At 36.0% G+C, this 16,530-nt stretch overlaps 2 protein-coding genes across 2 annotated transcripts; one reads left to right on the forward strand and one right to left on the reverse strand.

Moving 5' to 3' along the window:
* Positions 1-2,725: 2,725 nt before the first annotated feature.
* Positions 2,726-13,722, reverse strand: psen1 (presenilin 1). Its single transcript, XM_055171450.2, has 11 exons — positions 13,572-13,722; positions 12,754-12,848; positions 10,393-10,664; positions 8,739-8,880; positions 8,595-8,662; positions 6,345-6,565; positions 5,629-5,727; positions 5,422-5,505; positions 5,039-5,215; positions 3,726-3,844; positions 2,726-3,635 (listed from the first exon to the last, which is right to left on the reverse strand). Exons 2-11 carry the CDS (start codon positions 12,787-12,789, stop codon positions 3,480-3,482), a joined length of 1,374 nt encoding a protein of 457 aa, XP_055027425.1. The 5' UTR covers positions 12,790-12,848; positions 13,572-13,722; the 3' UTR covers positions 2,726-3,479.
* Positions 13,723-14,029: 307 nt separating this feature from the next.
* On the forward strand, positions 14,030-16,027 carry adi1 (acireductone dioxygenase 1). Its single transcript, XM_073869779.1, has 4 exons — positions 14,030-14,228; positions 14,485-14,604; positions 14,688-14,867; positions 15,605-16,027. The coding sequence occupies exons 1-4, from the start codon at positions 14,094-14,096 to the stop codon at positions 15,719-15,721; spliced, it is 552 nt and encodes a 183-aa protein (XP_073725880.1). The 5' UTR covers positions 14,030-14,093; the 3' UTR covers positions 15,722-16,027.
* The last annotated feature ends 503 nt before the right edge of the window (positions 16,028-16,530 follow it).

Consider the following 16,530-nt stretch of genomic DNA (forward strand, 5'->3'; position numbering starts at 1 on the left):
TGTAACCTAAAGACCGCCCAACGTACTTTTGATGTTATATTATGTTTGATGTTATATTTAGCAACTGAATTTTTCTTTTTCCTCTTGTTTGATCTTAAAGCACTCTTTCAGCTGTTGTTTTAGCTTTTTAATTATATCATCTAGCTTGATTTCAGTCTCTGACTGCTCCATTATCAAAGTAATATAATCTGACCAGTAGACAAGCTACCAAACACAGTACGTACTGAATTTTCCAAAATGTCAGAACAGAACACACTCACTCTTGCTTTTGCTTAAGTGGATGAGTCAGGAGAGAGGACACCGGACCAGCCGAGGTTAACCCTCCGTCTTCACTCGCGGCTTGGAGTCAGAAGCCAGTGGTCTGGAAACATTTACATCTGGATGTGCGAGACAAAATCCCGACTCCTCGTTCGGATAGAGACAACAAAACTTGTTATTCTATCCTGCCGACTACGCCAAAACTGTTAGATCTGGTCTCCACACCACAGAAAAAATATAACGATCCAGCCCCGGACACCAGATCACGTCAGAAAATATAAGTTTACTTTGTTAAAGTATCTGTCAGATACAAGGCTGATCAATTGTTGCTAGAAGAGAGCATAAACAGAGTCGTAAACAGAGTCGTGAGACGGAGGTTCTAGATGATAAAATAGAACAGAGTTTTATTGATGGACAGTTAGTTTCAGTTGCATATGCCTCAATGTTCAAACCTCGTCCACCCCGTCTACCCCCGTCTACCCCCGTCTACCCAGGAATACAGCATGCACTTGTTATATCAAATTTGCTCAGCTGCATCATCCCTTAGACCTTGGGCTTTCATAAACATTCTCTTTATCTATCTTGTTTACACACAGACAGAACAGTTCTATGAAACTTCCCAAATGTGAAACTGAACCACAAAGAGACATATAAAATATAGAAATACAATGAATTAATGAATGGTATAATAAAATATATAAATATAATAATGAATGAATAATGAATAAAAAACAATAATGTAATAATAAAAATGATAATAATGAAATTGATAATAATAAAATAATATTAAATAAATCAAATATAATAATTAACTGGATAAAAACTAATAATTATAAAATGATTATGAGGATTATGTAAATAAATGATTAAAGATAAAAAAAACACAACAATAAAAACATTCTGCACGTGAGGATCTAAGGTAGGATCCTTCAGAGTCCAACAATAATTCCTAAAACTATTATTATTAGCCTATAGTACTTGAGTCTGTTGTGTTTCTTGATGCATGTTATACACCTTCAAGTATGCATGTACATTACAAAAACTACTTACTTTAATTCTGTGCATGTAATTTCAATTTAAATTTTTGTAACGTACAAATAAAACAAAACTTTTTACATTTTTGAAAATGTTTAATTTGAAATATGATCTGCTTCAAATACATTCATCCTTTTTCCTTATCTCACGTGGCATGACGGGCCAAATTAAATGTCATTGTGCTATAGTCTTTCAGGTGATGTTAAAGGTTGAATGAACAAAAATAATGTATATATCCACTCTCAACCAAACACATGTACAGTAAAATCAAAGCAACAGTTTATGAAAGGACATGAACACAGTCCAAATGTTGCAAAGCAATCCCCAAAGTGCATAAAAGTTGCTTATATCAAAATATTTTTCAGTAGTTTTCTCAACTTCAGGTTGCACAAAGAAGCATCGCTTTCACAAACCTTTCACTCTTAAAGGAGCAGTATGTAAGTTTTTGACTTAACTCAATCAATAAAAATACTATAATATATTCATAGATATTTGGGAAACACAGCAAGTTCATGAATCCATTTCTCTAAAAACAATGCTGTGTGGCAAGTTATTCTCTTTTTGAAATGCTCCAGCCCACTGCTAATTTAACTAATAGTGTATTCCAAAAACACTGTTGCCAGTTATCACGGTTGCTTAATTAGTTCACCCAAAAATGAAAATTCTGTCATCATTTTCTCATCTTCATGTTGTTCTAAACCTGTGTGAGTTCCCTTTTTCTGATAAACACAAAATAAGATATTTTAATAAAAGATGGTAAGCACACAGTTGATTGTACCTATTGACTTCCATAGTAGGAAAACAAATATTATGGAAGTATTGTGAGAAATGATGAAGAAGATATTTGAATAAATGATGGTAAGCACACGGCTGATTGTAACCATTGACTTCCATAGTAGGAAAAACAAATATGATGGAATTCAATGAACTATCCTTTTAAAATGGATGCAACCTCCAAAATGAGACGCAAATTGAGTTTTAAAAAAATTCCACACTAACAGGTTTGTAATTTGCAGACAACAAAAAATATTGCAAATGTAAAAATGAGCAAAAAAAATGATGCTTCCCATCGTCAGTTCCGCTCCTGTACGTCTGGCAACCCGAGAGGGAAAAATCCGTCTCCAATATTTTGAATTTAGACTGAGGTATCAAGTTCAACGCCTAAGTCAATATTACATAAAGATCCTTTAAAAATAAAGATGCTTCAAGATGCCAAAGAAAAACCATTTTTGGCTAAATGATTTCATAAAGAATCTAAAACAACTTTTCTGTTTCACAAAAGATTAGAATCAAAAAAGTGTTTTCAATTATAGCATCGCTGTGAAGAAACTTTTAAGCCACTTTATTTTTAAAGAGTATTGGTTTTTTTCTGAGATGCCAAAATAAAAAACATTTTCTAAACACTATTTTGTAGGCACTTGTACAATACAAATAAAACAAGCACATATTTTTATTAAGAGAAGAAATGTTTTTGTTTTTTACATTTGCTCAAATGAGCAATCCCTTTATTTGTGAATCATTCAATTTACAAGTTAGAAAAAATCAGCAATTTCTTGAAATGACGAAAAATGTGGGTAATACGGAAAAAAAAAACATTCATCAACCGTTCCACTGGTAAAAAAACAGTTCCTGCACAAACGTCTCCTTTCGTGCAAATAACATAAAAGACATTTAGGACTCATATAATACATTCTGAAATGATGCTCCTGCATGTTCTTGAAGAGCAAAATGTGAAAAAATGCAACTCAACCCATGCTCCCAAAACCCCCTAGAAGACAAGTCAGTACCTACCTGTGTTTGTGAATCCAACACATTAATGCTCACTTGATCACAGCTGATATTAACATAATGCCTAGAGAGTTAATGCAAGATTTGGTGATGAAAGCAAACTGGTCCCATTCCACATAACACAGTTAAAATCGCTGCCATCCAATGCATTCATACATGTTAGATGGTCTTTGCTTTTGCCGAACAAGCAAGTGTTCGGCATACCGGCCAAGCGTGTTTTCAAAGTGAATTTTAAGATCAGTCACTGGAGAGGCACTGCAAATATATAGTGTTATTTAATGCCAAAATCGGCAAATCCAGTCAAGTGTCCAGTAGAAATGTATGCGTCTACAGGGTGTCAATTTTCCCTGCCAGTGGATTCTGGAAATGAGCAGTACGTAAGAAATGACCTCTCCGTACTAAATGTAGAACTGATGAACGGCCAGCTGATCCATGAATGGACGAACCAGGTTATCAGTGGCAAAGTAAAAGACCAGGCCGAAGGTTATTGAGATGGGTAGAGCTGGAAGGGCCTTTTTAAAGATGGCGAGGAGCAGCAGAGTCAGACATAAACCCTAAGAAGAGACAAAACACGTTACAAAATCCAACAATATCTATTCCGCGATAAAGACACAAAGACGTTTTCATGATTTCGGGTTACTTACGATGAGAATAGCCACGAAGCAGGCTAAAGTTGTGTTCCAGTCCCCGCTAGCTGTAGCTGACGCTTTACCCACCAGCATACTGTAAAAGATAAAATCTCCCAAACCCAGTTTCACACCCCCTGTAAAAACACACACAAGAGTAAGCATTATAGGCCCCGTTACTTATTTGATAACATAATCCACAAATGATATAAAGGGGCGCAACTAATGATTATTTTCATAATCGATTATGCAGGTGATTCTTTTTTAAATAATCGACCAACCGTTATGATTTCAATAAACCGACCAACCATTGAGATTTCGATTAATCAGGCAGCCGTTTCGATTGCGATTAATCGACCATCTGTTTCGATTGCGATTATCGGCTAACCTTTTTTTTATTGCAATTATTGACTGGCCGGTCCGGTTGTGATTGTTGGCTGACCGGTTTGGTTGCGATTAACGCCCAACCATTTGGGTTTTGATTAATCAGCCACCCGTTTCAATTGAAATTAATATCCACTAGCCGTTTCGATTGCAATTACCGGCTAACCTTTTTATTGCGATTATTGACTGACCAGTCCGATTGTGATTATTGGCTGACCAGTTCAATTGCGATTAATGCCCAACCGTTTTGATTTCGGTTAATCGACCGCACATTTCGAGTTATCACCCAACCATTTCGATTGCAATTAATCATCCAGCCATTTTGATTGCGATTAATCGACTAGCCGTTTAAATTGCAATTAATCAACTAGCCGTTTTGATTGCGATTAATGGACTTGCATCTTCAAATGCGATTATCGGTGAACCATTTTGATTGCAATTATTGACCGACCTGTTCGATTGCGATTATTGACTAACCGGTTTATATTACAATTAACGCCTGACCTTTTCGATTAACTGGTCAATTTCGATTATCGACTAATCGTTTTGATTTCAATTAACTGGTTTGATTTCGATTAATCATTTTGATTTGCACTATTTGAAGCAGATGCACTGACCGACACGGGTGCGAGAGCATGTGACGTCACATACCAATCTAATCTTTGTTGACAACGAATTTCATTATACATTTTTAATCGATTAGTTGTTGCAGCTTTATATAAAAGTAACATTTGCACATATTTGTACTTTAGAAAAATATATATAAAAAAATATATTAGCTTCCATCACAACTGACTATCGCTGTACCGAATTCTATGTGGTCTGTAGCGAGATCTAATTTGCAATACAATTCAATATCATTCAATGTCTCAAATGTGCTCTTTTAATAGCACCGTTCCTCTCAGCACCAAACACATGCCAGTACGTTAAAATAAACCGATACGCACTTTCTTCATCATCATCATCATCCACAGGTGGAGGACGTGCAGAGGGCAACTCCTGGATCTGTCTTCTGGTCTCCTCCGAGGTCTGCATCGGGCCCAACTGATGCTGCTGGTGATCGACCCACGTTGGCGTGAAACCGCCGTCATCTTCAGGCTGAGCTGTTGGTGCCATTGCGACCACTGGGGACAGATAGTGGACTTTAAAATAAAGACTGAAGAGTCAGAACGATGCAGAATACAGCTGATATGACCATTTGATTGGTTTAGCGTATGAAGACCTTCATCATTACATCTCGTCTTTTGTAGCACTTCATAGTATTCATTGATTTAGGTTTTACCTATCTAGACTCTGATCACACTGAGTTTATTTTGATGGACTGACTTACCTTGGTTTTCCTGTTGAGGAACTGGATGGCTGGAGTTCCTGCCGTCTGCCGTGTCAGCCATATTAAACAGCCATACCATGGTTGCTAACAAAACAAATGCGCACAAACACAAAAGAATTGCGACTGTTAATGAGCAAAACAATCAATGTATACAAAATGTGAAAATGCAATGATGATACAAAGGTAAAGACAAAGGATGTATCTTACAGGAATAAATGAGGGCTGGGAAAATGGGCTCGTTTCTCTCCTGAGCCGTTTCTACAAGTATACGCAGAGGTCCTTTCGGACACAGCACCGCCAACAGATCTACGGAAAAGAGGCGAGATATAATGCGATTGCGGTTCATTACAAATAGTGTTCCCGTAGCTTCATTTGTAGAGCATTGTCATATCAACACAAAGGTCATGGGTTTGATTCCCATTAAGCTATGGAAAAAAATGCATAGCTTAAATGCACATTAATATATAATATAATATATAATAAGTAGGGCTGTCAAAAGATTAATCGTGATTAATCGCATCCCAAATAAAAGTTTGTGTTTACAAAACATATGTGTGTGTAGTGTGTATAATTATTATTTATATATAAAAACACACACAGTCATGTATATATTTAAGAAAAAATGGTTATATTTATATATAAAATATTTATGTTTCTATATAACATAAATTATATACATTTATATACAGTATATAAATGCAAATACTTCTTAAATATATACATGAATGTGTGTGTATTTATATATACATAATATTTACACACAGTAAACACACATATGTTATGTAATAACAGACTTTTATTTTGGATGTGATTAATCGCGATTAATCTTTTGACAGCCCTAATAATAAGTCAATGTATGGTTTATTTCCACAAAACTACATTTGTAACGTCTACTCGATGCTTTTATACGTAAAGTAACTGACCATAAACAGATATAGCAGCCAGGATGAGCCATGCGGTCCACTCGGGAAGATATTTGATGAAGACCAGAGCCATGAGAGCACTGATCATGATGAGATACGCTTGCTGGAGCCGCAGCGGACCTTTCCAATGAATACAAATCATTCCTACAACTCCAAAGTTCCAGATGATCAGCGCTAGCGTGAAGTAGTCCATGGCCACGTTGTACGTCTTAAACACTTCCCTGGTGTGAGAAACGAGGTGAACCGATGCTCTCAGAAGGAATTGAACAGCATTTTACATAGTAACAAATCATAAAAATCACTCAAAATTTTAAGGAAAAGGTCACCCAAAAAAATCTATGAATTTATTAATTTATTTATATGTCACTCACCCTCGTGCTATATTAATACAAAGAAGGTTTATATTATAATGCCATCATTTTGTGTTCTTATACGGGACTCAAACTCAAAAAAAGAAAAAAGAAATAATCACACAACTAGTCATGAGCAACATCAGAGCCAGTGATGTTTAAAGTTTAGCTATATGAATTTATGAATTATGTATGAATTTTTGGTTTTAATTTGCTTTATGTGCTCAAAACACCTGCCGTATCACTTCAGACTTATTTTAACCCACTGGAGTCAAATTTGTAGGCGAGTTTCTGGCCAATTTTGTTCAGCATCCACTCACAAAAATAAAGTTTTGATATATAGGGCTGTCACATTTATGAAATTTGGCTAAAGGTTAATTGTCTAATAAATTGTGACGATTATGACAATTAACTAACCGTTTTATTGCTTTGACATTTAATTCTCATAAATGTTTTTGTTCGTTTATAAAATAATTTTCACACATTGTTGTGATTATTTAAATTAAATATTTTGCAAGGTTTACCTGGGAGTAAATATTAATACACATAACACATATTTAAAAGTAATTATTTTATGAATATATATTTCATAAACTGCAGCTCCCCCTTGTGTTTTTTAGAGAGATATGCAATCATTGCGGTGATCTGAAAACATCATGATGAGGTCAAACTATCGCGATGAGACAATTATTTAAAGGAATAGTCTACTCATTTTCAATATTAAAATATGTTATTACCTTAACTAAGAATTGTTGATACATCCCTCTATCATCTGTGTGCGTGCACGTAAGCGCTGGGGCGCGCTGCGACGCTTCGATAGCATTTAGCTTAGCCCCATTCATTCAATGGTACCATTTAGAGATAAAGTTAGAAGTGACCAAACACATCAACGTTTTTCCTATTTAAGACGAGTAGTTATACGAGCAAGTTTGGTGGTACAAAATAAAACGTAGCGCTTTTCTAAGCGGATTTAAGGGAGGAACTATATTTTGTGGCGTAATAGCACTTTTGGGAGTACTTCGACTCGGCGCAGTAACACCCTCCCTCTCCCATTATGAGAGTGAGAAGGGGAGCGGACTTTTCAGGCGAGTCGGAGTACTCCCAAGAGTGCTAGTACGCCATGGGATATAGTTCCTCTTTTAAATCCGCTTAGAAAAGCGCTACGTTTTATTTTGTACCACCAAACTTGCTCGTATAACTACTCGTCTTAAATAGGAAAAACGTTGATGTGTTTGGTCACTTCTAACTTTATCTCTAAATGGTACCATTGAATGAATGGGGCTAAGCTAAATGCTATCGAAGCGTCGCAGCGCGCTCCAGCGCTTACGTGCACGCACACAGATGATAGAGGGATGTATCAACAATTCTTAGTTAAGGTAATAACATGTTTTAATATTGAAAATGAGTAGACTATTCCTTTAATCATTGTGATAGCCCTATAGATATATTTACGGTAGAAAATGTACAAAATATCTTCATGGAACATGAGCTTTACAAAATATACTTATGATTTTTGGGATAAAAGATAAATCTATCATTTTAACCCATGCAATGTATTTTTGGCTTTTTCTACAAATATACCCGTCGTGCGACTTACAACTGGTTTTGTGGTCCAGGATCACATATAGTTATGCATATTGCATTTCTGTCAAGAGATCCTACTAAAAGTTACACAATGCACCTTTAATAATTGATGTATGTGCTTTTCAGAGCTTCATTCTGCTGACCCCCATATAAGATGATAACATAACATCATTTAAATAAATAAATAGTTTGTGCTCTTGGAAGAAAGAAAGGGTGAGAATTCACATTTTTGGGTGAACTATTCATATACTACAGTTAATACACAAGCCGATTTGTTATGCCAAACAATCCTAAAGCAAGATAGGTTTAAACTCACCCCAAATAAATGAAGGAGAAAAAGAACAGGAGGAGGAGATTGGAGAAGAACAGCCAACCTTGAATCACCTGCAAAATCACAGGACATATATTAAAGATGAGTCCATGAGAAGTTAACATGTCAAGAGGAATAGGATAAACAGACCTTATAACATCTGTACTTGTAGAGCACCACCAGCACAAGGGTCATGACCACTATAACACTGATCATAATGATGGCATTGAGCATCGAGTTGAGAGCGCGCTGACCCACGGTCTCTGTGTCCTCACGAAACGGAGTGTAGATCCTGCATGAGAAGAGGATTTTAATAGTTTATATGTTTCACAATAATAGCAGGTGTCCAGTTTATACATCAGAGAGCTCAGAACAGCACTGAGTGATACATTAGCGCTGTCTAGAGGACATTCACAGCAACTACAGCACCTGAGCACATCAGATTTTCTAACATACATTTAAAGATACTGTGCAGGATAGATAATCATACAGAGGATGGCATGCACTAGCTATTTGTATTTATTTTGCTGGAAAATAGGAAGTTTGCCCATGCCACAACAATGCTGGAGTGTTTTGGGTTAGTCAACGTTAAATTTACCAGTACACCTAACAAGTGAAACGATTTGAAGGATTTTTCTTGTCCGTAGCACAGACGGGAGTAATTTTTAAGAGACGCGTAATATCAATAATAACACTACTAATAAGGCCTGGAGCCAATAGAAGGCTTTTTTCCAAACACAACACACTTAAATCAAGTCAAGACATGAAAATGATCAACATTTAGCCTTGGATTAGATGGGTATGAAGAAATGAATTCTGTCAGGTAACCCTCAAGGGTAGAGTATCAAAACCACTGCTGGTGCACAAAACAAAATAATAATACAGAAACAGATCTGATCAGTCCAGTATCTGATCACAAACAAGACCATCTCTTCTGTTAGAAGTGCATTTTACAATACATTACATAAGTTTAAACAAGATAAAATGGCTTCTTAATAATAGTATGACATTATAACTAGGGATGCACGATATATATCGGTCTATAATTGGTAACGGTGAATAATAGCATTCTTTCCTACTATCGGACATTGGTTGATTTTTTATATTTTAAATTGGGTGACAATGCAAAAAAACAATGTTATTTTGTGTATTTGGTATAATAACAAGTGTTTGAGTGGTTTATGGTTAAAAAAACACATTATTTTCCACATACTGTACATTTTTATAGCTCCAGATATACAGTCTTCCTGAATAGCACTGATTTTGTACAAAACTTATTGATCTGAATTCCTCTGATGTCAGCTGGAAATGTGACGCTCGTTACCTTGTTTGAAAGATTTGCGTACAAATCAATGCAATGCTAACAGGAGTTAACTTACAGGCTTAGAGTCCGAAGCTGGAGGAATTATGATAATGTCGGTCTTTACTACATCACCAATCCCAGGAAGTAAACTGTTGCCTACAATCCGTGTGTTTGTTGTAGTCCAAGAAAATAGATTTAGATTGGAGACGATAACTTGCGTCATTGTTTACTTTGGGGTTGGTACCTTTTGCATATCGTTAACATGAACTGATACACACTTGCACACCAAAGGAAATGTAGAATCACGAATCGGACCATACGTGCTCTTTAAAACAAGGAGTATAAAGCAAAACTGTTGGTATACATATATATATCGGTATTGGCACAGATATATTTTGTATCGGTGCATCCCATTTTTAACTACAAGATGCAATGCTGATGTGTCCTGGCCAACAACGGGTCTGTGACAACATTCACAATAATACCAGTGCTGATACTCACAGCTGCTCTCCGTCCTTGTGCGTGTAGAAATCAACCGATTTGATTGTTGCGACCACGACCACCATACACAGTGTCACAGGAATAAACAGCATGATAACATGTTTAGCTCCATATTTTAGAGTCAGTTCCTCATCTTCGTCTTCCTCGCCATCATTGACCACCTGAGGTGGCCGTGCGGTCGGCAGCTGTCCGTTCAGCTCCACCTCATTCCTGCTGGGATCTGCCGTGCCGCCGGTCTGAGGGTGCCGGTTGGTCTCCGCTCCACCATTGGACTGAACAGACAGAGAAATAACAAGAATTAATGTGCGTTGCTTGAGTTCTAATGCACTTTATTTTCCATTTACACTTGGTATTAACATTTTTGTGATCCGACCACAGACAGACAATTATATAATGGCATTAAATAGTGCCCCATTTTTTTAAAGCTCCTTCCTTCCATTCCATCATAAAAAATAATCCATATGGTTATTACATGTCTTCTGAAGCGATGGGTTTTTGTAATGTTGGGTCAAAGGACAGCTTTCCACCTGACTTCAACTCTCTCATGAACATGGATATGGACATTACTGGAAAATGCATTACTTTTGATAATACATGTGGCATGCACAGTTATGCACACTACTCAGGAGTTTTGACCCTCGTAAACAGAGACTTTTGTAAATGCTGAAGACCCAACTCTGGGGTTGGGATTTAGTAAAGATGGACTTAACCAGTAACTTATGTAAACGAAGGGGGGAGTGCTCACACACGCCCCTGATTGGGTGTTCTGGATCATTGTGTATCCTGATTCCCCAAGCTCCATTCATAGAACAATAGATAGATAAGATAGATGCTTTACTTGTAATTTCTATATGTTACATAGATCGAAATTGTGTTTTACACATCCACAGCTCACAAAAACCCCCATAATTAAATAAGTTTAAGCCTTAAGGGGATTGCACACCGGACGAGAAGCGCAGCGTTGCGAATCTAAAAACAGAATACATTATTTTCTTTAAATGTATGCACACCGGCGGCGCCTGTCCGCTGTGACTCAGGACGCTGCTCAAATCCCTGTCGCGCCACACACATAGTTTAAAATTAAATAACATCACATTTGTCCCAAATCGTTAGCAATTAACATTGGCTGCTAACGTATATTTTGCATTTTGAAGTAGACGCTATCTGACTAAGCTCGGGGTGTGCGACCCCCTTTACCCTTTATTGTTGACTGTATAAACAATAACATGGAGATGGAGCTGCAAGTTTTGCAGTGTTTCACCTGTTCAAATTATCTTTTTAAGCACATTGTGTGTTTATTTATAACACAAACACCCAAAACAAGTGCTTAAGTACTAAGATAACCGTTTTCGCCACTAATGCAAACAGGGCCTCAAACTGAACTGAACTTACAGCTGGCTCTGCGCATTATACTGTAAAGTTTTGTAACACTCAATAAAAGAAAATAAAAAACTTTAGGATTCAATCTATATTCACAACAGCATAAGCATCAAGCATGGGTCAAAGTCCTCTATTATCTTGGCAAAGACGAGGAAACCGAAGGCATTTTAAAAGCCTTTCACAAAACAGCAGCAGTGCCAATGTTTTACAGCTGTATTATTGCAGCAGATACGCTTCATGAAGTCAGATAAGTGCGAGTGAAACAGCCTCTGGCTACAAGCTGTGATTAATACTTGATGCCACATATCTGTACCTCACATGCCCCACCTGATTTCATTTTAAACAGGTGTGGTCAGACGTGCCTGTGCCTCACTAAACACGTCTGATTCCAGATCGCTTTTCAAAACTATTCTAGAAATCTCTGCTTTTTGGACATTCACATCATATAAATAAACCAGATACGACTTTAAGAATTTTCCTATAGTTGTGTTATATATCACCAAAAACACGAGAACCTCGGCTTTTACGTGGTATATGGCAAATTATGGTTCAGTTATGCTGCAACATGATTTTTTGAGACTGAAATTCATCAAATCTTTGGCATAGGCTTATTCAGTCAGTATTAAAAATATCAAGGTAATTTTTATCCAAATGTTCTTTATGTAAAAAAAGCAAAAAACATAATGACCGAACAATGACTTTAGCCGGGTTTCACAGGTGGGGTCAAAAATGTAAATGCTGAAAATATTGATTTCTCCAATCCTGAAAAAATATAGTAGCATTACAGTTTAATATTGAATGCATAGTCGGATGAAGGGTCATATTACAGTGTTGCAAAAAGGATCCCAAAGAGAGATGGGAAGAACGTTCTGGAAACCGAAAGGGAACGCCTCTATTGACATTAAGAACTCCTAACCAATAGGGATCACTGGGATATCAGAAGCATCACTAGTACAAAATACATGGGATATGCAGACTTACCACATTAGGGACAACATTGTCCACATTTTCAGCCATGGGTGCTGTGAAGTGATCCAATGATCACAGAAACACGAGGAGCTTTTGATCTGTCAGGACTTGAGATCACAACACATCACAAATTAAAACATTTTAACTTATGAAACAATAAACCATACAAACATACATTAACTAATTAATATAAATCTTGACTGAAATGTAAACTCATATCTTAATATGTGAGTCAAATCAATGTCAGAAAGATGATTAGGTAAAACATATTGTGATTGTACATTACCATGGTATTGTGAGATATATATAGTGTTTGGATAAATACTATTGTATTTAATGATTGTGATTCATGTAGCATACACAAGGTATTAACAGTTAACATGCCAAAATCATTTATTGAAACTACAGTGTTACTTAAAAATACCACGGTGTCACGCTCAAAAACATGGTACTGCATGGTAACACAAAGTAAAGACTTTGTAATTTTAATTCGCGGGAGATATAACAGTTACGCAAATAATGTAAACACAGTTTCTATCTTTTTAATCAACAAACCCGAAATAAAACTTTTGCTTTCTAAGTTTATGTTGAAATAAACGAGTAGTGTTTGACAAATGAATAACAAAGCAGCTTCCGGTTAACGTTAGTTAGCCCACCCGATAGCCGCTCACTTATTTCCTTTCAGTCAAAAATTATTAACGAATCAGATATGAGTCAAAAACTTTACAAGTGAAAATAAACTGACGTATATCCAGACATCTCTTTAAGTAAAATTAAGAAACAGAATGACCATCAAATGAACATCATTTAAAGGTAAATGTAAGACAAACCTTGAGTCTGAATTCACAATGATTAAACACCCAAATACCGTGAAGGCGGACACGAAGCGACACGGACGTGTCGAAAAAGGTCATAACTGTAAACCTTTCAGAATAAAAGTTTTGTGCAAAGCAACTAAAATCAAATGCTATTTTTTCAATCAGGTTCTTCTACACAAATACAAGTATTTTAGTATAGAAATATATAAATGCACGTAACAACACCAACAATATTTTATAACAATGCTGCCATGAGTTTGTTTTCTTTTAAATATTTAATCAAATATAAGGTGAACATTTATTATTCAATGACATTTCGTTGCTTCTTCAAAAAGATAACGTTTATTGATACTTATTCATTATTATTATTTCAAATCAATACTTATGAATACATATTTTATTTTTTATCGTTTCGAGAAAAAAATAATATATTTTTCCTGTTAGTTTATAAGGAACCTTTATTTTGAAAACATTTGTCATCTTGTGGAGTTCAGTAACTTAACGCGTGTTGAAACAGCTGGATGTGTTGCAAACATGTGTGGTTTTGGGGAAATTAAAGCGTGGTATATGGATGAATCTGATGAGGATCAGAGACTCCCTCACAAATTTAACCCGAATCAGCCCGTGTCACTTAAACAGCTCGAGCACATAGGAGTTTATTACTGGAAGGTTCGAGCCGGTTCGAGCGGAGATTGCACACATCACGTGACCTACATAACATAAGCGTTATGAAGTAAACTTATGATATTTGCATGAATACAAAAAGGCAATTACATGTTACAGCCTACTACAGTTTAAACATTAAGGTGGTATGGTATACATTAAAGTACATGCGAGTATAATCATGGTTTATGAATATAGTAATCAAACAGTATATGCACCATATTTTGTCTAAATTTCAACATGAAATTGCTCTTTTTTTTAGTTAAATGCTGATATTTATGAAAACGACCCGGAACTGCAGAAGATTCGTGAGGACAGAGGTTATTCCTATATGGATATCATAACTATTCACCCTGAAAAACTTCCTGATTATGAGAACAAGGTAGATGTATTTATTTGGAATGAAATTACATTCACTTCAATATATTGTGCATGGTTTGTTAATCTATAATTCCTCCAATGCAGCTGAAAATGTTTTATGAAGAACATCTTCACCTGGACGATGAGATCCGCTACATCCTGGATGGAAAGGCTTACTTTGATGTGAGGGATGAGAATGATCGATGGATCCGAATAGCTATGTCCAAGGGTGACCTCATCACGCTCCCAGCAGGAATTTATCACAGATTTACTGTGGATGAAACTGTAAGAATTAAACATTTCTTATTGTGCATCAAAACTAAAGTGCCATGCTGCAGTTGGTGTGCTGCTTTAAAAGGGGACATTTCACAAGACTTTTTAAGATGTCAAATAAATCTTTGGTGTCCCCCGACACCAAAACTGAAGTTCTAGCTCGAAATATCATATAGATAATTAAATATAACATGTTAAAATTGCCTCTTTGTAGGTGTGAACAAAAATGTGCCATATTTGGATGTGTCCTTTTAAATGCAAATGAGCTGATCTCTGCACTAAATGGCAGTGCTGTGGTTTTATAGTGCAGATTAAGGGATGGTATTATCCCCTTCTGACATCACAAGGGGAGACAGATTTCAATGAGCTTTTTTTCACATGCTTGCAGAGAATGATTTACCAAAACTAAGTTACTGGGTTGATCTTTTTCACATTTTCAAGGTTAATAGAAGCACTGGGGACCCAATTATAGCACTTTAACAAGTCAGATTTTCATGATATGTCCCCTTTAAAATGTTTACTAATAACATGCCATCTGTTTTATAGAGACACTTGAATATTCAGTCATTTTTTGATGGTTAAGATCAAGTCCTAATCTACATTTGTTGCTCACTGAACCATCATTGATAATAAATCCCATTGCAGAAGTGAACCAAGTTATGTTTTTAGAAATGGTTAACAGATTTTATCCCATTTAACGGTTTGTTTCTGCTAATGATAGTTAGTTTATTTGTGTTTTTTCTTTACAGAACTACACTAAAGCCATGCGTCTGTTTGTCGGTGAACCAGTGTGGAAGGCTTATAACCGCCCGGCTGATGACTTTGACATCCGCAAGGCCTATGTGAACTCACTGAAGTGCTCCTAAAATGATTACGTTTAATTCAGTACTGATCTGAAGTCTGTATTTAGACACATTAACACTGACAGGGTTGCTAACATAACTGTGATGTTCAAGAGCGGTGCCTTTATTTACTGTTACACTATTTACAATCATGAGCAGTAATTTTGTCATTTACAGTCTCAAATGTGATATATTGTGTCCGTCAATACTGATGTTATATGGAGGATTTTTAAAGGTACAAATATGTTGGAGCCAATGAAAGATGGCAGTGTCCTACTGTATATTTTGTCACATCAATTCAGTTTTATAAAAAAAATCTTAAGAAACAAATGTAAACTGTACTGTATTAATTTCTCTGTATACAGTGCACTGTCTTAAGGGTTAAACTAAACCCTACAAAGACCTTAGCTGGTAGTTCATAATTTGTCCATAGACTATTTTAAACCAATACCAGCATGTTAAAATGTAGAAAGTGAAGTGTATTTCTCAATTGGTCTCTTTTAAAGGTGCCAAAGAATGCATATAAATAATCTGTTAAAATTGTTTTCTAATATCTACATAGAAGGTATGTAACTTTATTAAGAGCAAAAATGACCCAGAGTCAGTTTTACATGTCCATTTACAACCCTAGGATTTGCCTTTAGAATGAAATTGTCTATTATTACCTTATTTGAAAGGGTCATGAATAATAATGTTGAGCTGTGCTCTGATTGGCTGTTTCACAGAGCAGCTCCTTCAGTAGCTCTGTGTGTGTGTGTGTAAACAGATCTTATGTTTGAGTCTGTATCAGATGAAGATACAGATTTTGAGGAATAATCAATTGTTTGGAGATT

This window comes from Misgurnus anguillicaudatus, chromosome 7 (genome assembly GCF_027580225.2).
Source record: "Misgurnus anguillicaudatus chromosome 7, ASM2758022v2, whole genome shotgun sequence".
In the NCBI taxonomy this organism is placed as follows: Eukaryota; Metazoa; Chordata; class Actinopteri; order Cypriniformes; family Cobitidae; genus Misgurnus; species Misgurnus anguillicaudatus.